The 24,214-nt window shown below is 35.9% G+C and overlaps 1 protein-coding gene across 11 annotated transcripts in view; it reads left to right on the forward strand.

Moving 5' to 3' along the window:
* Hdac9 (histone deacetylase 9) overlaps positions 1-24,214 on the forward strand; it is a 701,371-nt gene that overhangs the window by 63,018 nt on the left and 614,139 nt on the right. For all 11 annotated transcript variants that reach the window (XM_047560086.1, XM_047560095.1, XM_047560092.1 and 8 more), the window contains exon 3: positions 4,058-4,165. In XM_047560086.1, coding sequence (XP_047416042.1) covers positions 4,141-4,165 — 25 coding nt within the window. In that variant the 5' untranslated portion in view covers positions 4,058-4,140. The remainder of the gene's footprint in view (positions 1-4,057; positions 4,166-24,214) is intronic.

Here is a 24,214-nt window from a genome sequence, read left to right on the forward strand (position 1 = left end):
TCTGAGATATAAGAGAGAGTCAGGGACTGAGGGCCTGGTGTTCAAAGCATTGGCACAATGGACTTATCTCACCAGTAAACTATCTCTGTACAGTGGGTGTGATAAATTGAGTCAGCTTATGAAACTCACTTGTATAGAGGAATTCCAGCTAATTGCTTCATCTGTGAAGAGAGAGACTTGCTGCTGAATGAATCACTTGGTAGACTGAATTGTACATTATGACTTGCCCTAAGTCTGGAAAAGATATATTAGAGACACACAGATGAGGTTTTTGATAGCTGCATAGACTACAAAAGCTTTCCGTTTTATTGGTAGCACTGTCCAAAATAATAGCAATTGACCAAAAGAGGTGGTGGTGGTGTGGGGAGAGAAAGATATAATATGAAACTCAGAACATAGTTAAAAACCCAACAGAATATTGCTGTTTAAGGATCATGAAGTCCAAGTCAAATTTGAAAGTTTCTGCTATGAGATGACTTGTAGATATTTGTTACAACTTTTCAAATTATTATCTTTTGTGAGAAAGTTTAGACTTTTAAATGGTTAGATAGGTTTATCAGTAAGGGAGACCTATAACTCAGTGAACCACTACTGAAATTGCCATGACTTGGTAGGCAGGATCTTGATATTCAAACAGCTTTCCTAGAATGGCTCTGTGATATCATAAAGAGAGCACTGACAAAAAGCCAGTCCTTCCATTTCCCAAATACGGGTTCCTTAACAAACCTTTTAAACTCCTTGTCTGTGGAATGGGAGTAATAACAACTTATTGAGTATACTCCAAAGCATTATTGTGAAGAACAGAAGAGATACCCACGTGCAAATTCTTTGTGACTTGTAAAGCTCTGCTGACTTGCAATGTTGTTGCTATTGAACAGGCAAGGTGGGTGGAATGGCCAAAAGACCTACGGAAGGAAGGATCACCACAGTGATGTTAATGAGTATAATGTTGGCTGGAACAATGCAGCCTGTTAGTGCATTCTTCCTGGTTGCATGAGCAACCTGAGACTTTGCAAAATGTCACCCCGTTGGACTATTGTTCTGTGCTATGTCCCAGGACTTTATAGCAATAACTTACTTTCAGAGTTGACCACCTTGTCATTAGAGAAGATCTTATTTCCCTTTTGTGGATTCAAATTGCTTAAGGAAGATAATCAAAGCAAGAATAACCATTCCTGGACCTCAAGAGACAGGGTTTCATAGCAGCGGTTTTGTTTTCATTTCTCTATTACTTTTCTTCAGTGTGTACCTATATATTTTCACATGGGAAAACTCATATTCAAATTAATTGAAATGATTAATTGAAAGCAGATATATGTGTAGTATGTTCTTTGATAATTTGTATTCACAATCTGCATTATTTTTTGTTTTTTCTTTTTTTAATTATCTACCTGTTTGAAGACAAGTTTCCTGCTTTACTCACTCACAGTTATTTTAAGAATGGCAAATGTACTAGAGGAAAACATTCCCATTCTAAACAGTTCATATTTTTTGCAGCCCATTTGGATAGAGGATGGGACAATTTGACAATAAGTTGCCCATTGTCTTTGAGAGATGTTGACCATGGACCCCTCTTTCGTTCTAAGCAGTTAAAAGTGGTCTTAATAAATGTAAAATTCTGTGTCGATTCTTGTTAATTAGGCTGCTAATGTGTTGATTCAGGAGAAGAGAGCATTTGTAACCTGTGACACATTCACACATCATTGTACATGCACATACTGCAGATCCAACCTCTGGAACATTTTAGGAGAACTTTTTAAATGACCATATTCTAGCTGGGAATATAGCTCAGTTGGTAGAGTGTGTGCCTCACATGCACAAGGCCTTGAGTTCAGTCCCCAGCACCACACAAAAAAATGGCTAAATAAATGACCATAATCTAGTTGTGCAGTTGTAGTAGTGATAACTTTGGTTCAGTGTACTTTATTGGGGATGGAAATACAATAAACAGAGTCTAATAGATGTCAATATAGAGATGTCTATTAATTTTCTTTGTAAAGATGTTCAAATAATGACTTTCATAATGTTAGAAGAATGTGTCATGATCAGCCAGTTATTTGAAAGGTCGAATACAAAGAGAGTTGTCTAACTTACAGAAAGAGTGAAATTTTGAAGCCAGATTCCTATTTCCATCCCAGATTCACTTTGTAACTTCAGTCCGGAGCTATGAAATCAAAACATAGTAATTCATACCTATCCACAAACCAGCATGTCACAGGCAAGTGTTATATATGTTGTTTGTGGAAATTAGTGGCAGAAGTTACCAGAAGTTAAATTCTGGGAAACCACTGGTTAAATTGAGTTGTATTTGTAAATATGCAAGTTATAAAGTACATAAAGTGACATTATAGAATAAAAACTTTTTTAAAAAAACAAACTATACCTTTGATGAAACAAACTTTTCAGGGCTGCTTCACTTACATTCTCTAGAGGTTTTCTGGTCCTTGTGATTTGTCTTTCTTAATTTAAAATAGGACTGTGTCAGTGAGAATCGAGAATCTATCTAGAGCATTTGTGAAGTATTTCAGAACACAATCTGAAAGAATAAAAGTGGCAAATTTTTAAGGCCACATTTATTAATTTTACACAGTCAAATCCCAGTAAATTTAAATTTTTTTATATTTAATTATGAAGCAGAAGACAAGTTGATTTTCTCACCTGTCACATGGTGGGTGGAGACTGAGAAGTAAGTTATGTTAGTGTTTCATGTGAAAATAATATCAAATATAATGATATGTGTGAAAAACCTTACAACTATAAGGAACTTAGCAAGTAATGTTATTGTAATAATAAATATAACATTGACATCTTTTTCTGTAGGTACCAATGGCAGAATGTTAATGCCCTGATAAAAAACTTAAAGAAAAGATATCTGCTCTTAGTTTTTCATCTTTTCGTAGAGAATGTTGCTTTCTTATTGATATTCCTTGTTGACATAAATTAAGATTCTTTACACAATTCTAATAAAATAAGTACATCAATATTTTTGAAGGGGATTTATAGAGTATGCATTTTTATTGCTACTAAATTTCAATACCTATAAGAAGCACTGAAGATTGGATCAGAAGTAGCCTGCTAGATCTGATGATTCCACTGAGTTGTTTCAATAACTAAATAGAACATTTCTATTTAGAGATAATTTAAAGTATTATAGATATTCTTGGTAATATATAGTTCTTCAAAGAAAATATGTATTTATATCTGGCTTTATACTTTTGGGCAAAAATAGTAATAACACTTTCAAAATACTGATGGGAAAACGAGTCACAATAAATATGTTGGATTCTCAAGATAAAGAGATGTACAATTCTCAGAGTTACAGCATCTGTCTACAAAAATAGTGCAATTGGGATATACTATTTTAGTAAGAAACTCATGGAGTATAACTTTAAAAGCTCTTCTTTTTTTACAGTTTGACATTCCAGTAAACTGTTGGGGAAATGTCCTTCCTATTGCTTTTCCTCTGCTGAAGTGTCTGTAAGTGGGAGTGCATTCAAATTAAAAGCAGAAAGTCCCTTAAATTCCTTTCAAGGAGTCCATCCTGTTGGTGTCACTCCTAGAAGGACTATCACTGTTACTACTTTTAGCTGGAACAAGACTGCAAAATACTTCAAGAAATGGAAATTATAATGGGAGTTTTCTGTCACTCTTAACAGTGTACAAACTGTTTGTTACTTTTTTAGGCCATTAAAAATTTCTCCCACTAACAGGTCCTACCTCTAGAAGTAAATATTTGGCAATGAGTTTAAAATGTTGTGTAGTGAGATATTTCTATCCAAATATCAAAAAATAATTTTTACTCTCTATAGTTTTGTGCTTTTCCACAGATTTCTTCTTTACCCATTATTTTATTTCAGAGTTCACAATATTCCTGTGCTCTAAGCAGGAATGGAGCATTTTCTCTTTTATAGATAGAGACTTAAGAGACTGAGATGACTGCTTCGGAGAGTCATAGTCAAGTTGTGGCTGAGTTGAAACTCAAGGCCAAATCTCTTTCTTTTTTTAGTGTGATTGACATAAATTGTGCCTTACACATTGCATTTTTCTTACATCCTAGGTTTCTCTGCCTCTTGGACTGCCTCTGCCAGTGGAGTGAAGCCTGTGAGTCTGCATTCTAGCCTGTCAGCCCTTCTGTATCCCATGATGAGCTCACCAGTGCAGCCCGGTCAGTCTTGTTGCTTTTTCCATTGGTACAGACTTCATGTGAGGATATTGCTTTGTGTTGCTTCAAACCAAGCAATTTAAGTCATGAAAGAACATTTTTTTTTCTGATGAAGATTAGTTAATATAATAATAAATCTTGAATTTTGCATTGTATAGTTAATCCTCTATTAACCCAGTTTGCTTTCTGGGCGACTATTTTCATTTCCATTGTTGTCTGAGAACTGGGCTTTGATTCTTCTTCTGCTTCTAATGTAACATTCAGACTGAATCTCATGAAGTTATGAATATTAAATATGATAGAGGAATCTAGTTTGTACCCATAGTCTCTCTGACCTATGTGTCGGTTTGTTTTTAAATTGTTCTGTGGGGTTTGGAAGTCAGCTTGTGGGTTGACTCCGCCTCTATCTGTTTGACACACAGGAAGGATATTTTCCCTCTCCACCCTTCTTTGCTGCCACTCCTGTTTCCTATATACATATTTAATTATAATCTCAGCACCTGCTTCCTTAGAGTCCAGAGTGATATGTGAGACTCACGTAGTGCTGTGATCAGTCGAGCCAACACCATTCCTCCAAGAGCAGGGTGTCTGTGTTAGTTGGCTTTTCATAGCTGTGACCAAAATACCCAAAAAGAACAACTTGGAGAAGGAAAAGTTTATTTTGGCTCATGGTTTCAGAGGCTTAGCTTTTGTGGGCCAACTCCATTGTTCTGGGTTCAAGGTGAGGCAAAACATCATGGCAGAGGGAATGGTAGAGCAAAGCTGCTCAGCTCATGGCAGCCAGGAAGCAGAGAGAGAAAGGGTAAGGAGCACAGGGAAGAAGAACCTTCTAGGGTACGCCCCATTGAGCCACCTCCTCCAGCCACACTCCATCTGCCTGCGTTTACCACCTAGTTAGGTTATTCAAACTTGGATAGACTGATTTAGGTCACAGCTATCATAATTCACTTATTTTACCTTGGAATATTTCTTTTCTTTTTTAAGTCTTCAAAAATGTATTTTCTTTAAAAAATTTTTTTTATTTTTTAGTTATACATGATAGTAGAATGTATTTTGACATATCAAACATACATGGAGTATAACTTCCCATTGTTGTGGTTGTACATGAGGGGGGTTATACTGGTAATGCATTCATATATGAACATAGGTAAGTTATGTCTGATTCATTCTACTGTTTTTCCCATTCCCATTCCCCTTCCCTTCTCCCAGTCCCCCTTGTCCAATCTGGTGAACCTCCACTCCTCCCCCTACCTACCACCCCATCCCCACCTATTGTAGTCGGTATCCACATATTGGATAGAACATTTGACCTTTGGGTTTTTGGGATTGGTTTCTTTCACTTAGCATGATAGCCTCAAGTTCCATCAATTTACTGGCATATGCCATAATTTCATTCTTCTTTATGGCTAATCCATTGTGTATATGTACCACATTTTCTTTATTCATTCATCGGTTGAAGGGCACCTAGGTTGGTTCCATAGCTTAGCTCTTGTGAATTGAACTGCTATAAACATTGATATTGCTGTATCACTATAGTATGCTGATTTTAAGTCCTTTGGGTATATGCCAGAGAGTGGTATAACTGGGCCAAATGGTGGGTCCATTCCAAGTTTTCTGAGGAATTTCCATTTTGCTTTCTAGAATGGTTGCACCATAGTCCCATACCTAGAAATATTTCTGCATTAACAGAGGAGCTTTGGGGTAACACCTCATATTTAAACTATAACTGTGACTTTTTGAACAAATGCAATCCAAGTTCTGAGAATGATGGAGTAGGGTCAGATACCACAGTCATAAACCAAATTGTTAAAGAGTTTTCTGCTTGGTTTATTCAGCATCTTGTTGTCCTTCACTTATATAACTCTCTAGGTCAAAGCAAATATAACACTGTATTCAGGGCTCATAAAGGGAAACCTTTGGCCAAGATTTCCACTCTCTGGAGTGCTGCACCTAGATTAGCTATTCTGGAATTCCACTGACTCATCAGTCTTCCTCAACATTTCCAACAGACATCCAACTTGTATGTTGAATTTGGAAGTGGAAAATATAGGGAAGTATAACTGTGCTTATTGATTCTAAAGGATATAGTGAATATATCCCAGAGTCTTTAGTCACACCATGATTTATAATTGGCATCATGTCATCCAGTAAAGAAGATGAAGAGTTACTAAGGCCTCTTGTATTTGAGTCTTATATTACCCTGTGGTCTAAAACTTTAGCATGTATTAGCATCACTTGGAGAGTTTGTGAACATAAGCCCCACCACTGGTTTTTGATTTAATAGATCTGGGAAGGGGACAAAGAATTATGATTTTTACAAATTCTCCAAGGTGATGGTGCTCTTGCTGCCTGGAGACCACACTTTGAGAACCATAAGTCTAGTCTCCCATACCTCCTTCCTCCCTCCCTCTCCATTCCCCACAGAGCCTTGTTGAAGTGTGTCCTGTGAGCTATGTTGCTCACTATAATTATAGTTGTATTTTTATCCTTTCTATTGAGGTGAACTTAATGTCTGAAATATATATACATACATATATGTAATGTATATTGAGAGAGCACTTGAATATATATGTATTTATTTTTAAGTAAATTTATTGTTTCAAAATTGCATAGTTAAAAGAGGCATTTCATTTAGACCACCATGGTCAAATATATTTTTTTCTTGTGGTAATATTTGGCAATGGGAATTGGCATACCCTGTCCCCAGAAAATATTGTTTTAAAATATGCAAATAAAATTTGAGGGTGCTATTTTAAACACAAGTTCTTTCCAGCCAGTTAATTGCTTAGTTAGGAGAAAGGAAAAAGTGGAAGATAAGTGATACAACAATTGAGTGAAGATGATTTGATTTTAGGGTCACCGACTTTTCTGTGACTATTTTTCTTATTCATAATCCTGCTTGGTTCAGAACAATATTGTATGGAAGTCTCAGTCAATCAATTCTGAGAAGTTTTCATGAATGAAATTTGAAATTGAGAAATGTCATAGCAAATGGCCAGGTGGATGAAAATCTTGTACTTATCGCAAGTAATAAACTGTGATGAGGGCCTGAAATATACTTTGTGTGTATTAAGGAAAATGTTCTTCACTCATACATAAAAATATTTGCTGTTATTTGCCTGTATCTTATACAGCCATGTATATTCTACTAGTGAAATATAACTTGATTATTTGACTTAGAAAAAGTGTTTTTCTTACCTGTCTCCTTTTTTTTTTTAAGGCTATCTAAAAAGATAATGAAATTGGTCTTATACAATCACCCTCCATTTATTTTGCCGTTGTTCCACAAATGGCTCCCAGGAGTTATCATGCACCAGAAAGAAAAATAGACTCACTCCAGTAGTTCCAGAAATTCTTTAATAGCTAATGGTTCATACTATTTATGTTTGCCTTGAAAACTGGTTCCGGGATAGTGTGGATTCTTATATTCCCTGTGTATTGACACTATTCTCAGAAATGTTTTCTCAGTCCATATTCAAATACGATTGATATTAAGTACAAGCTATTAATGTCTTGATAACATTTTCAGTCAAACAATAAGTGCTGATTTTTATATATAGAATTCATTGGTTTTTATTTTAATCTTGCTGCTCCAGTAATGTTCTATGTCAGGTATTGGGTATTCTTTTTGGCATTGAGGAGTCTGAATAGAAAGAAGACTGTCTGGATATGATTGGCAGCTAACTGTTGTAGTTGAGCTATTCATTTATTTCATTACTAAATGTCTATTTTATGCCAGGCAGTGTATTATCCAATAGTTTCATTATACCAATGAAACTAAAATTTGGTTCAACTTTGATTAAGATAAGAATAGGATACCTCATTTTCCACATGCGGAGCCCTTAAGTTGGAGTTTAGAAGACGCAGGATTTACATCCTTGCTGTAGTATTTATGAGATGATCTAAGGGCAAATGCCTAAGTTGGTTCAACTTCATGAACAAAACCATTTAAAAGGATATACAAAAATGTTAATATTTTGGTCCATTCAGTGTCATAAGTTATTTTAATAAATGCAGGCCTAGGACTTCATTTATTTGGTATGGATAGTATTTCTAGTAATTTACTTTTTATCAGAATTGACGGATCTCAGAAGGAAAGATTTTAGGGCTCATTTAATTTAGTGTTTCCCAAACATGTCAGATAATAAAAATCACCTGGAGCTGATTCCCAGACTCCTTCCCTAAAGTCTTGTGCCATTGACCTAGAGGGACGGGGGAGATGGGTACTGAGGAATTTAATACACAGTGCCCTTCCCTATGCTTGGCAAAGTACACATGAACTTAATCTGACTACTAGCACTAGTGTTTCTCATTTTGAGACTCTGTGAAAACAAAACATACATCATTAAATTCTATTGAAAATGAGAGATAGGATAAGTTTCTCTCCTGTGAGCTAAGATTTGATAATTATGTTATTTTGTTTTCTCATGGTAAATAAATATAATAACTAAAATGCTGTTGAAACCTAGAGGAGGCAGTAATTTGTGGGAAAAATTCAGGAGGTTTACAGGTATCCTTTGTTATGTAGGCCATCCCAGTTTCATGGGAAGGTGGACCAAAGAGATTCTTAGAGTGCATTTTTTTTTCCCCTCTAGGGAAGTTTAAACCTATTTTAATCTACAGCACATTTTTAGTATGATTCCATGATTTTAGAAAACATGATTGAAATCATACTAAAATGATTTCAGTATGATTTTACTGAATAAAAGTTTTTCCTTTCTCTTCACCATTATGGGATCACTTATAACAACAATTCTACTCATATGGAGTGAAAGAACCGGGTTGTTTATAAAAGCCATTGGTTTGTAGCAAGATCTGATTTTCGGTTCAGTTTTTCATTGGTGATTGTGGACAAAAATTGGTTAAGGGGTTTCCCTTCATGCCTCTGTGTTGCTAAACAGCTGAATTCTTTCATACAAGTGTAGAATAGGTTTAACTAATGATCAAAAAGTTCTTTGAAATATAAATTGTCATGGAAATGCTAAATAGTATAAACAATTTGAGGGCAAACATTAATAAAAGCTCCACTGCAAGCATTTTTAAAGAGAACTAATAAAAGCTTCACGGTTCAATTAATACAGCACAACATCAGGTTTTCTGGAAGCATATGGGACCCAGAAGGCCTGCCCCTGTTTTCAAAATTTACGAACTCTTTAATGATTCACCACTTTTACTCCAGTGCATTACCCACTGTGGTGCCATTTAGTCATTAAGTAGGAAACTAAAACCAGGACAAAGCTACAAACAAATATCATAACATTCAATTGGGTATTTTTTTCTTCAGTTTGTTCACAACATTTTACCATAAAAAATGAAAGTTAAATGAAAAAGAGTCATTGGACAAATCACGTAGGTTATGGCTTCCCTGAATGAATATGATCACTTGGCTTCATAGTGAAATGCAGGTCAAATCACAAACAAGAAGCTCTATATAACTAAAACATGTTAGGCTTCTGGTCAGTTACCTATTTCAGATAGTACTGAAGAAAAATATTACAGGGTAAAAAATTAGTCCCATGAAGTTTGTTGTGACTGCATTTGATCACAGAGTATAGTAATAATGGAAAATACTATGAATTACCTTTATTAAATATTGCTTTGGATTTTCTTTTCTACTTTTAACTTCACAGTTAAGTGATTTGTCCTTTTGCTACTTCTAAGTCTGAACTTCTTTGTCTGATATTTAAGTTTGAAATATTAACCATAGCAGTTATTTTAGTCATTCTTTTATTCATTCTACAATTCCTGAGGGGCCAACCTCTTCCCACAATGTTCAGTATAAATTTTCCACATTTTATGTATTCTCATATTTGCTTTTTACAATTAAATTGTTTTTGTGGGTAATTCAATTTATATATTTCTTACTGTTTTCATTATTATAGCACTACAAACAAATCCCATAATATAGTCAAGCAGAAAACAAGCTCATTTCTCTCAAATAAAGTAAATGCATTATTCTGAGTAATGGGGTGTACTTTTTCTCTGATTTTCCAGGGCCTCAGGCAGCTTCCATCTGATGGCTCTTATTTTTTCAGTTCATGAATTCCAAAGTCAATGTGTATCTCTTCATCAAGCTGATGGAAGGGAAATGGAACAAGTAGGTTGTTTGTGGGACCTTTCCATAGGCATATCACTTCCCTTCACATTTTATTGGGTAGAATTTTGTCACCTGGTCACACGTAACTGCAAAGGAGACTGGGAAATATAGTCTAGCAGTACTCTAGGAGAGTTAGAAACAGATTTGGTGAAGAGCTGGCTAGTATCCACCAGTACATTTGTCTTGAACATTTATGCCTAGAAGTACAAATATGGTGTGGCTTATTATTGAGTATTTTATATTATACTCTTTTTTTTCAGTTTTAGGGTTGACATTTTATTGGTACTTTTGAAAAATTTGTAGTGTGTATGTGTGTGTGTGTGTGTGTGTGTGTGTGTGTGATACTATATTCTTGATTAAACTAATTACTTAAAAGTTAAGTAAAGGTTTCTTTAAAGAGGTACAGATAGGGTAAATCAGTTTACTACATTTCCTAAAAGTTGCCTAAGTAACCTTTCTTTATGATTCATGCTAAATATATAATAGCTAAAGTAGCCATTAAAAATTTCAAGTTCTTACTTGTGGTAACTCTCTAGACACTGTGAATAAAATGTCTGATATAGATTATTATGTGTTTTTAATTCACATAAAAAGTTATATTGGTTTATTGGAAATAATGATGGCATATATTGCTGAAGAAGGACTTTAAACTTTATATTCCTAGCTACATTTTTGTGTTTATTGCATGTTGGGGTCATGTTTTTAAATAATTTTATAGTTTTAAATATTATGATAAAAATCTAGTCCTACTATACAGTGGCTGATAAGTGCCTGTTTTACACTGATATTTTCATGAATATACTCATGAAACACTACTAGAAGTTCCATGAACAAGATTTTGGTACCTCTGCAAAATACACACGGACAGCATTTTGTTTATAGCATTATGTGAGACAGGTATCAAATTTTTTTCTTCTGTAGGGCTTAAGGTTTGCTCTTGAATTCTAAATCTCTCCTCTCTCTTTCTCTCTCTCTCTCACACACAGACACACACACAGAAAGAGAGAGAGAGAGAGAGAGAGAGAGAGAGAGAGAGAGAGAGAGAGAGAGAGAGAGAGAGAAAGAGAGAGATTTATTAGGGTTAGACGCTAAGAACAATGCTAAATTAGTAGTAAGACAGTAAGTTCTGAGTAAGCACATAGATCTCTTCTGTGAGCAAAATACACGTTTATTTTTTCTTCTCGCATTTCTTCTATTTGTCTCCCCTCCCATCTTTTGGTTCTTCATCTTTGCTATATAGATTTGCAATGTTTTGAGTTTTCAGTATGTGAGGCATTTTTGTGGTTTTGATTTTTACCGTGCTTGCCTTTGTAAATTATGAGTTTTATATCACATGCTTATGTATTGATTTGTGTTGATTTAGAGATACTTTAATGTCCAAAATGAAAGACTGATGACTAAACTATTGGTGGGTTTTCTTTTAAGATCTTGTATCCAATTATAGGAAATGGGGAAACTGTGAGTCTATGAAATTATTTGAAATCTTATGACAACTTTCTGACATTTAATAATATAAGACTCTTTCCTCTTAAGATAGATGGTTGCTCTTCAGATATAATTGGATAATTATCCTTTTCTCCCAAGTCTGAGAGTCTGGTTAGAGAATTGGTAATCATAATGGCACCTATGTGGGCATTCACCTTTGTCTTCTGCTCTTTGAAGAATGTGTTCTTCAGAAACCAAGGTCAAAATGTTGAAGTGACAAATTATTAAGAAAAATTAGCCATGAATTTTTGATTCTTGAAAATGTAAGCTGGCAACACCTTTCAGGTCTACTGTTGATGGAAAGGCTACTTCACCTCACGTGTGGTTTTCTGATCTCAAGATTTATAGTACTTTCTAGAGATCCAGGATTGCTGTAGTTAAAGGAAAAGCTGGAGCTTTAACCTGAATACTTCTTTTAAATTTCTATCTGATATGAAAAACCATTTCAAGTCATCGTAGTTACTTGTTCAGTTTGTCACTGGGATTCTAGGTATTTGCCCAAAGTGTTCAAGGACATGGATGTTTTGGGACATGTTATATCCAGCCGGAATGTACAGCCTGTTGAACTAAATGATTAATCTGGTGATTTTGTGATCTTACAAAAGTCCTACTCCTCTCCTTATATGTTACATTAAAATATCATGATTAGAGTTATTTTCAAAACTGCTTTAAGAAAATGAAAGTATATAAAGAAAATTCTTTTTTTTTTGTTATGTTTGAATATATCAGTATCTTTGTGTCTAATACCTGTATTATCATGCTTCATTTTTAAATGAAGGAGGATTCAATGTATTTTATTTTGGTTTTATGTTAAAAGTGAAAAAATAAATTAAAAAGCAGATTTTTAAAGGATCTGTTATGGTATGTTAGTGAAAGGACCTAGAAATTAGTAAAAAAAAAAAAAAAAAAAAAAATTGGGAAGCCAATTATAGAAAGAGGAAAAATAATACATACCATGACTTGTGTTAGGTAACATGTGCTGTTAAATCTACAAAGTTCAATAAAGAATGTCAAAGTGGAGTTCATTCCCCTTCTGCTGGGAAAACTGATAAAATGCCATCTTTCCTTTCTTTATCTTCATTTTTCTTTTGCCTGCCTAACTCTAAATAGGATGAGTCCCATCTCCTAAGTTTTAAAAAATTAAATACATGAGGACACAGGGAAAAAAAAAAGGAAAATTGGGTGAGTACTCTTAGTACTTAGTACTTAGTACTTAGTTACCGGAAGAGGACTGGATCTGCCTCAGGGCTTCCTGGTAGCAATTCTGCTTTTGTCTATGAGATTAATCCTCCTTTTGCCTAAGTCTGGTCCCATCACTTTCCTTCCTAAGGAATGTCAGTAACTGTCACTGCTAAGGTACATGAGGATTCTGTGCCCTTTTTAGGTTTGTCTTCCCTTTTCTCCTCAGTGGATCCTGTTCTGTTCAGCACAGGAGACATCCCCAAGTCCAGCTTTCCTGCCTGTGAAGCTCTCGGTACACCTTCAGGAAGTGCCCTGTTCACTGATCCTTCAAGACCCTGCTCTGACTCCATCCTTCCATGAAGTGTTCCTGGGTGACCCTGACATTTATTACCTCTGTCAGTTTATCTCTCAGTGTTGAGGGTTGTTTTTCTCAAATACCCTGAGCTTTCTGAGGGCAAAGGGCATCTTCCTAAGATCCTTTTTTTGCGGGGTATTAAAGATTCAATTGACCATTTTATTTATGGTTCCTCCCTTGGTTGAGTAATAGATTGCCTAGCACATTCAAGGAGTCAAATAAATGAAGAACCTGAAGACACCTTGGTAGGGTGATGGTGCTTGGAGAAGGAGGAGGCAGCTGAAAATATCTGAGCAAAACCAAGTTACTTTCTCTCTGTTATGAATCATGGCCTTTCCTCTGGTTTTCTATTACTTACTTATTTGTCGACTTTCTGTTCTTTTTTTCACATGTCTGAATGACAAATCTTATTCTTTTGCCTCCATTTTGCACTACCATGGAAACGTTTTCCCCCTTTTAAGGTTTCTTCTCTAGGCCTTGAACAATACACGTTACAACAGAGTAGTCACTGATGGCAAAACTTGTGGCCCCATACTGAGTTCTTTCAATGTGGAAAAGTTCCCAAGTTGGGATCTGTTTTATCTAGCACAGTAATAGAAACAGACCCACTACGCTTCTTCTTTTAGAAATTTGGACTTCTCCCTGTTCCAGTTCTTTTAAGCCTCCTCTCTCCTCATAACAGATACACACTATTGCTAAGAATAGAGGAAAAAAATAAAAGGATTTTGAGTTGTGGTTAAGCAGGAAATTATTTTATGTTTTTTACAGTTCATTGGTCCATCATTCTTTAAACTCTGGAAACTTGATGCATTTTTTGCTTACTGTGTTAATGGTAACTTTTTTTTATGTTAGATTTCTGAGAACCTTTGGTAAAAATATGTAAAAAGGAAAGCAGATGGCTGAAAATTGACAACTTTTCAATCCATGTATATTTTCAATTCCTCTTATTTAAAATTATTAATGTATTAACACTTTAATATAATAATTAAAGTCTTCATAAAGATTAAATTAAGATCTTACACTTTTTTGTGTGTCTCCATTGAAGATATATTTTTGGCTTTATTGCTGGACAATATTGTAGTATGGCACTTGATGTAAAAAATGATCTCTTATAATGGACTATATCTAGTTAGAGGAGGTTCTTTTTGCATCTGCCCAAGAAATTCATTTTTCTAAGGCTAATGGAAAGAACAGAGGAGGAAGAGTCAAACACTGCATGTCTTTCACTCAGAGCTCTAGGGAGCCTCCTTGGGTAGACTTTGTTTGTCACACACTAACCAATCTGTCTTACCCTGAATGATGCAATGGTCCAGCCTCCTGTGGGGTAGCATCCTCTGACAATAACGCCATAACCCATTAGTTGATCACAAACTCCCTGAATCCATGGGGACTTGTCCCAATCTAAATGAGTGACTAATTCTTAAACTACAAGGGGAAGCTGAAGTCCTTAGGGAGTATAGACATGTTAAGACTGGATTGTTTATTTTGCTTGTTATAACTGCAGGATCATTAAGGAAATACTTACATCCTGTTGTGGTCATTTATTCTTAACCAATATATAGGATAAAGAGGTTTTGATCTTTTTTTGCTTCTTTTGCTCTTAACTTCCTGACCATTCTCTACTCTCTACCCCTATAGAAAAAAATCATACCCATTGGGTCTAAAGAATCCCATACCTCTTTGCTTGGGATATTTTTGTTACCTTATCTATTTATTAAAGAAAGTTATACAAATGAGTATAAACTCAAGGACTTAAGCTCAGATTCTGAAAACACCTATCTTTTATGTGCTGTTCACTAATTCTCCCTTTGTCCTAGTTTCTTCATTTGGAAAATATGTCATGAATTTGTTATAGTGGTACATAAAAGGTATAGTTGTAAAAAAGAGCCAAGTATCAAGCATTCATTTAGAATGATCACACTTGAAGTAGCTCTTTTTCCCCCTCAACTGAGTGAACATCACTGCAAAATCTGGTGTCTGTAAATCTTTCTACACTGATAGGATTGATGCTTAAAGCTACCACTTCCCAGTCCTATCAAAATTTTCAGTTTTGTTTCTGTACTAGGAGAAATGTTCACTTTTGAGAAAATAGAATTATGCCATGCCTCTTTTTTTTTTTTTTTTCATAATAGTCGGCTTTCTACTTTATCCCACCCCCAATAATGAATGACTTAGTTGCCTTGCTTTACTTTTTTGGTGTTTGTAGAGTTTTGACATGCCAGCATTTCTTATGGGTACCACCCTCTGCCCACACATACTTTCCCTGTGGACATTTGATGCATATGGATTAATTAAAATATTTTCTCTGAGTATCTCTCAGGACTTTGTACTACACACTTCTTGTCATATTTGTCAAATGATTTTTTTGTTCCTTTTTGGATAAATCAGATATGTCATGATACATTTGGAATTTACTATTTTACCATTTTTCATATTTCCACCTTATAAGGTTGTATCTTGTACCCAGATTTAGATCCAAGAGTTGCAGACCTCCCTGGGCTCCATAATGTATACCAGGCAGCAGAGCAAGATGGAAAGAGCGAGAGTACCAGAGGATCAGGCAGTCCCTGTTAAAATTGTGCTCTGCCCTAACTGATTTGGGGGCTCTGGACAAGTTACTTCACCTCTCTGGGTATCACTTTTCTGTATTGTATGAGTTTCTTGTGGTTGCTGTAATGATTTAACACAAAGTTGGTGACTTAAAAACAACAGAAATTTATTCTCTTACAGTTTGGAAGCTAGAAATTCAAAAATCAGTTTCACTGGGTTGAAATCAAGGTGTTAGCAAATCCCTACCCCCTCCAGAAGCTCTGGGGAGAGCCTCCCTTTTCTCTTGTAGCTTCTGGCAGCTGCTGGCATTCCTTTTTATGACTGTATTACTCTGGTCTTTGCCTCTCTGGCCATAGTGCCTTCCCCTCTTGTCTGTATGTCAAATGTCCCTCTGCCTTCCTCCTGTAAGGATACATGTGATGGCATCTTGGGCTCAGCTAGATAATTCAGGATAATTTTTCATCTCAATATCTTTAATTATATCTGTGAAGTTTTTTTTTTTTTCCTATACGAGACAATATTCACAGCTTCTAGGCATAAGATGTGGGTATCTCTGGGGTGGTGGTAGTGGTCATTATTCAGCTGCCAAAAAACCTAAAATAATTTCTGAAGTCATGCTATCATAATTTGCTAGTCATGCATGTGCTCATCCAACTTTTATTTCATGTCGTCTTTGTGCCACACACTGACCTAGGTATTAGGAATAATCTAATGTTCATGCCTTTCATAAATTTATTGTCAGTGAGATTACCATACAGAATAATAACAGAGGCACACCACTGGATTAGTTTTTCATATGTCTGCTTTTACATGGTTCTATGGGATAAAAACTACCATCATGCCTCAGTGCTCATAAATCATTGCTGTATCTGGAGGAGTTATGTGTAGCCTGTAGACCAGAAAGTGTTTGCAAGGGGTGGAGTAGGGTTGGGGGGTGGGAGAAAGCACATATTCAATATAAATTCAACTCAAAAGAAAGTATTAAATACAAATGTTAATCCTAGACCGCATGACCCCAAGGGAATTTTTAATCCTGTACAGTTCTTATTAATGATGGCTGCATATTAGCATCAACATCAGAGCTTTAAAAAGTCCTATGCCTGACCCCCATCCTACTGTATGTGGTTTGGGGTGAGGGTACAAGATTCTTAACGTGCTGGTAGCATCAGACATGGAGACCCTCTGATCTAATAGAACAAGAAAACAAATACAAACGTACTGATAAATATGCGAGGTGAAATGCTGTAAGTTCCATTAAGATATACAGAAACAAAGTATGTTGGATATTTGGAGGAGGATGAGATCATACCTGGCTTAAGAGAAATTTGGAGAAGGAAATGTTTGACATGTCCTTGATGAATAGGTAAGATTTGCATGGGCATCATTTAGGGGAGGGCAATTGGAAGAAAATCCACAGAGGTTCTGAGTTGGGACGGGAGTGGATCATGATTGGCAGCAGGATTCTGGGGCCAAAATCTAGGCACTGATTTTCCTTTTGCTATGACTTTCTGGCGTATAACCCTGTGGAGTTTGAGAGTTCTAAATTTAAATCTGGCTTTCTTGGTCATTATGAAGGTACATTTCTAAAGGTAGGAGGGTAGAACATATTTTATTTAACAACTGATAGTTTGCTTTATACTTAAAAAAAATTTAGAATCATAGTAACTAGGCTTCCATTTGTATTCTGGCTCCTATAAGCATTAGGAACAGGCTACAGTGAGAAAAACAGAAAGGGAGAGGAAGGTTTAATTTAAAATATTTCAAAAGAAAAATAGCCAGGATACAACAGACTGGAAGACAGAAAAACAGTAGGAAGTAACTGAGGTAATTGAGAAGTTCAAAAATGATAGTAGAATCAGCATGAATGAGTGATATTGATAGAAAAGATCGTGTTCATTTAATTCTTTCCACAAGCCAGGGGCTTTTCCACTGTGTTTTCTTTAGGTCATTGAACTCTGTGCATAACCCTCAGGTAGGTACTATTCTCATCCTCATTTTACAGATTGGGAAATCGAGACCTTGAGAATTGAATTATCTTGCTCTGTCAGAGTCTCACAGTAAATTGAGTGGAACATCCAGCTCTTAGATCCAGATACCTAATTCGAGAGCTTGTACTGTTAGCCATAGTCTGTTAGTTGTCAGGGGGCTATACTGAGAATAAAATGGAGGAAAAGAAGTTGTACCAAAAATAGGAGTTTAAGAAGTATCCCAACAGAGACTGCAAATGGAAGACATAGGTAGCATCAAATCAGCAAGCATCCCCTTATCAATTAAAAGATGGAAGAAAGAGAAGCAGGACAAGGACCAGGTCTCACTGAAATGTTCTGGATGGTCCTCCCTCTTTATGGGTGCCAGTCAATGAACATGTGATACAAAAACATGTGATGAAAAAAAAATTCTTAAACATTTAAATAAGCACACAAACCAATCTCTCATACCTGAATTTTTCTACCTGCGCTTATGATTCTACATACTTAATAATTACAATCACTTGAAGGAGACATATGTAAACAATTTTCACAACTTCTGTTCTTGTTTTCATGACCCTAATTCAGTTTTATATCCTTGGGACTTTTCTTGGGTTCTGTTTTTCTACCTTATTCCATCTTTTCCCAACACAAGAGGTTGCTTATGGAGAGGTTATGCTAGTATAAGAAGATTGGCAGAGCAGTTTGCTATTTTTGTCACTTTAAACAGTCTGTGAACTAAAATATTATTGACAAATAACATAAATTGTGAGGTATCTTGGCTGTCAAGTGGCTTTCTTCACAGTGTCCTCTGTGAGTGCCTTGAAATTTATTTTATTCTACCATTCTCATGAGTCTGCATAAAGAAGCACTTTTCAATAACCCAGGCAAATACAATTATTGCCTTCAAAATATATAAATTATATTATTTTTTGTTACCTGTCATTATAACCAGATAAGTTTTGTATGCTTGTCTTGTTCTCTTAACTCTCATTGTTCCACAGTCACATTCTAGCATATTCATTTGAAGTTTTCCAGGGTATGGAATCAAAAGGACTTCAGAGTAGCTATATGATTGTGTAAATATTTTAATATTCTAATGCTATGTTTCTTGTGCTGGTTTTCTCAGAATTACCCTTTTATCCTCATTGAGATTTGTAATTTCAGCGATTACAAAATTAGCATCATGCCTAAATTCTTAAAAATTACTGCAGTGCCCACTTTCCTGTGCATCTTGCCTGCCCTATTTTTCTAGTACTCTAATTGAGTTTCTATGTACAGTGTGGTCTTCCTACATATTTCATCCCATCTGAATTTATTAGGAAAATTAATGAATGGAAATTTCACAAAAGCATTTGATTAGAATCCAGGGAAATCAAAGCACTGTGCTAGAAAGGTCAAAACTGGGTTTCACAGCCAGTGATTTTATGACTAGAGCAAAACAACTTTATTTATAGATAGCAATCAACAAAGACAAAAGGTATCATTTATTATTTGAAAGACATTGGAGAAGGTAGTGATTTCCAATTCATAGTATGTATTCAAATCACCTGGAGAACTTGGGAAAAATGCAGATAAGATCTGGACTAGGTCCATCCTCTCAATGATTCTGATGCTGTTTGAGTTATGTGTGCCATAGGCCTGGGCATCTGTTGAATCTCCAAGGTGATCATAATGTGCAACCAATGCTGAGAACCACAGTTAAAGGCAGTGTCAGAAGAGTGCAGAGGAGCAGCACAAAGTAAATAAATAAGAATTGTACCCGTTAAGGAGATGACATGTGCTTTCTAACAGAGGAAATCTTGTTTAATTAGTTATGAAAACTCAACTTCTGTTTCGAAAGGAAGCAAATTAATCTTACTTAGATATTAATTGTTATAAGGATACATGAGAGTACAAACTTCACTTAGATATTAATTGTTATAAGGATACATGAGAGTACAAACTTACGGTTTTTAAAAAACCCTTTTTTCTGTGTTTCAAAACTTGCTTACTTTATGTTCAAGATTATTGAATCTCTACCGTGGGTCTAGATTTTCAGTCCTAAATTATTTCAATTTGTGCATTAATTTACAAATGAATAATTGAAAATCAGTACAATGAATGTGGCACTGGCAGTCAATGAAAAATTCAGTGATTATCTTGGGCACTTTTTTTCTCCATAGGAAAGCCCAGTTACCCTAACACATGATATTTGTTTACCTTGTGCAGAGCACCTTGGTCATTCTGGGCTAGGATTGCTTTCTCTGTGAAATTGGGACATCACACATTGCTGAATATAAGTTACCATATGCTGAGTGTTCATTGTTTTTCAGATTCCAAGTGTATGTACTAAGTGCCTTATATCTCATTTAATCATAGTAAACACTCTAAAGTTCTGTTTTAAAGATGAGAAACCAAGTCTCATAGACTTGTCTTAGGTTAGCATTTCTTCTTAGGGATTGGGCCACAATGTGAATCTCAGCAATCCAACACCAGGACCAGTGGTAGCAACTGAACAGTGACCCATTATATAAGGAGGCAATTCTTTCTGTTTGACTAAGTTTAGAAATTTAAAGCTTATCCCTCTTTACAGGGAAACTCTCCCAAATGATAGTCTCAATAGTTCCCAACTGAATATAGTTTTTTTTTTTTTTTTAATTTGAAGCTAATGAGGAACAGGTGAATGGCTGGCATTATTATCAGCTCCTGGCACTGGCCTGGTGGGAGGATGACTGCTCTCTGGTGCTGGTTGAGTTTTGAGGAAAGAGCATTACTCTCAAAACATCCTGAAGCTCTCAAGACTGCCCTGCTGTTCACTTCCTCGTCTTAGGGAAAATTTGGGCTGGGAGCAAGATGGAAAAGAGCTCACCTGGATGAAAATGAATTGGTTTGGCGAGAGGTGGTAGTGGGAAGCCCAACAAACTTGTGGCCAAAAAAGATCTTAATTATGTTCTTGGTCCTGCTATTTAAACCCTAAAAGTCACTCAACTTTTCTGAATCTCAGTTTTCTCATGTTTATAATGGAAATTATGATGTAGTAACTGAATTCCTTACCTCAAGGGGCTAAAGATCTAAGCAAGACAATATGCTGTAAAAACTCTAAAGTGTAAAGTTTTTGAAAACTGCTAAGAAAGCAGATTTTCTAGGTGGTGGACTTTGTCCCTTTAACATAGAGAATAGAAAGCACAACTCAATTTTACTCCCGAATTCTACATGGATTAGAGAGTCCTCCCTCAAACACTCGCTTTTACTTCCCTGGTGTTCAAAACTTCTAGGCATTTAAGCAGTTTCCGAATCCACCAATTACTACCTAATGGGCCAATCCCATACTTCTTTCTTAGTCTTCAATAGAACTGTAATAGCAATAAAGTAATAATTCATTCATTCAACAATGGTATGTTGAGTCACTGGAAATAAAAATCAGTGAAAAAAGGTAGCTCAGTGGTAGAGCTCTTGCGTAGCATGTTTGAGGTTCTGGGTTTCATCACTAGCACTGACAAACATACACACACACACACACACATACACACAAACACATAGTGAAAATAAGAAACAAAACTATTCAGCACACAATACAGATCAAGGGTGACTGACACACTTGTGATCTCCACAACAATCCTGCACTATGTATTTTATTAGCATTACTCAGGATTGAGGGTACTGAGGTTCTGAGATTTTAAGAGAAATATCCAGCCTCTCCTAGCAAGGTTTTGGTAGAACTGGGATTAAAAGCCAATTCCCTCTTTTAGCAAATGTTTTTCCTTTGACCATTCATTTACTCATTCATTTACTAATACTTCACTTAATCTAATCTTTCTGATGTTCCTTTTTGTGAGCATCCCAGGTATTTTCTTAGGCGTCTGTGCTTGAAATAATAGCACCACTTTTGAACCTCATACTTTCTTCCCCTCTGCATTGCCTGGTTTAGCTCTGATCAACTTTCTCTTCCAGTTTTGTTGCCAGCCCTTAGCCCTTGTGACTTCTTGCTCCTACTATGGTAGTAGGATTCTCTATAGTCTCTCTACTTTTACAGTCTCCTCCATTCAGCTTGATGAATCTTACTAAAATATAAGTCTAATTATGTCCACTTCCCCAAGTCCTGCATGGCTTGCCAGGATCTATCATGATTGTCAATACTTACTGTTTTGGTTTATATGTAAGTTGTCCCCCAAAAGTACATGCGTGAAACAATGCAAGAAGGTTTAGAGTTGAAATGATTGGGTTATGACAGCCTTAATCTAATTAATGCATTAATCCCCTGATAGGTATTAACTGGGTGCTAACTGCGGGCAGGTGGGGTGTGGCTGGAGGAGGTGGGTTATTGGGGGCATGTCTTGGGGTGTATATATTTAGTCTCTGGTGAGCGGAGTCTTTTTCTCACTGCTTCCTGGTGCTGAGCTCCCAGCTGCTTTTCTATCACATTCTTTTGTCATGATGTTTTGCCTCACCTCAGGCCCCCGAGGAATGGAGTTGGCCATTATGAACCAGGACCTCTGAAACCATGAGACCCCAAATAAACTTATCCTTCTCTAATTGTTCTTGTCAGGTTTTCTGGTCAACAGCAACAAAAGAGCTGACTAAAACACTCACAATGTATTTCTGGTGTTCAGGGAATAGGGCAAACCACATTTCCAACCATTTCCCTCAATATGCTGCTTCCTGTACACAAAATCAATCCTTTCCAGGCTTGTCTGATAAGAATCTTCTGGGGCTTATTAGTACCCACGATCCTAGGCCTCTCTTGTTCCTACTGAGCCAGAATCACTGGAGATTTGCAGAGCCTGGTGGGCCTCTGAAAGGCTCAGGGTGTAGGTGAAGAGCTGGGACCCTTCTGGATCTTTTACTACTACTGTGTGTTGAGGAAATATTAGCTAGTGCCACCCGAGGTGATGACACTTAATCACACCTGAGTCCTCTTGGCCACCCTTTCTCACACATCACTGGGGTACACACCAAGTTCCAAAACCCCCCAAGAAACTTGAGTTCAAGTGAATCTTCCAAAGAGTTGACTTTCTCACATTTGTGGGAGCATGAGGTATTTTTGTTGAGCACAGTGGGAGACACGTGAGGGAGTTAAACCTGTCAACAAATGTTTAACTTACAAATTGTTTATGATACTACATACATGTAGAGAGTTATATATAATTAAATATGTCTGTGTGTACATAATTTTGGGCATATGTATAAATGGGTATGAATCTATGTGTAAATGGATGGTTTGCCTTCTCCCACAGTTATATAAGCTGGGTTATAAAAGGACCCATAAAATTGCAAGATAAAATATATTAATGACAATATACAAGAGGAAAACACTAGCCAGAAATTAAGGTGGAGTGGAAGCATTTTTCAGTAAAACTTTCTGCATGGTCATTAAAATGTACATTGAAATAAAAATCTTGCTTTTCTGTTTTTCTTATATACATCACAATTTGCAACATTAATAAGTAAAATTAGTCTTTAAAATCACTGGTATTAACACACAACATGCTTACAGGTGTTTTTCTTGGTATTTCTATTTTTCCAAAATTCCTTTTAAATATAGTATTTTTTATTAACTGAAAGTTTAAAAAACTGCAGTTGAAAATGGTAGCATATAGTTATTTTATTTCTAAATTGAATTATTTGACCTTTATATCAATTAGGCTTAGAAGTTAAGTATAGATACATGTTTAATTGGAAAGCAAGGAAATCATTTTTTTTTAAACTCCAAAGAAAAATGAAGTTTTTAAGTACATTCTGAATGTGACCAAGTGGCATGTTAACTAATTCTTTCTTTATTCCTATTTCCATCCATCCATCCATCCACAGTGTATTTATTCAATGTCTCCTATGCGTAGTGCAAGAACAGATGTATACTCTTAAAAGTTTACTTTAGCCTTGATATTCCCGTAGTAATACTCTTTCAAAGTTGAAGGAAGATAAATAAGATTGCCTCATCACTCTAGACTGATTTGCTTCAACAATAAAATACTTGTTATTTTCACATTTATTTAATATTTTAAATATTGAATCAAGTAACTCAGTATTATAAAACTTTTTTTTTTTCTTACAATTATAGTCTTCCTATGACTGACCAGTGGTTCCAAGGTCTAACTGTAGAAAGCTCTTTTTCCAGATATGACCACTGGCCTAAGATATTGCTTTTAAGTAGTTCCCTGATTTGCTACATTGTGTCAGCACACATACAGGCTTCAGTCACCTCTTATACAAAAAGGGTTTGTGTGTGACCTGTGTACCACACCTGCCTAAGGGGAGGTTGTGAGATAGGCTGTGGTTGCCCCTGGGTATAGCTGTCCTCTTCTGGTGGAAAGAGGATAGGCTTTGAAGCTAACTAGACTCAGTCTTAAATCCAGTCTTCACCTCTTATCTGATTTGGGGCAAATTATCATGTTTTACATTTGTAAAATGTGAAGAATATTATCTATCTCTTGGAT

The sequence above is a fragment of the Sciurus carolinensis genome, chromosome 8 (assembly GCF_902686445.1).
Source record: "Sciurus carolinensis chromosome 8, mSciCar1.2, whole genome shotgun sequence".
NCBI lineage: Eukaryota > Metazoa > Chordata > Mammalia > Rodentia > Sciuridae > Sciurus > Sciurus carolinensis.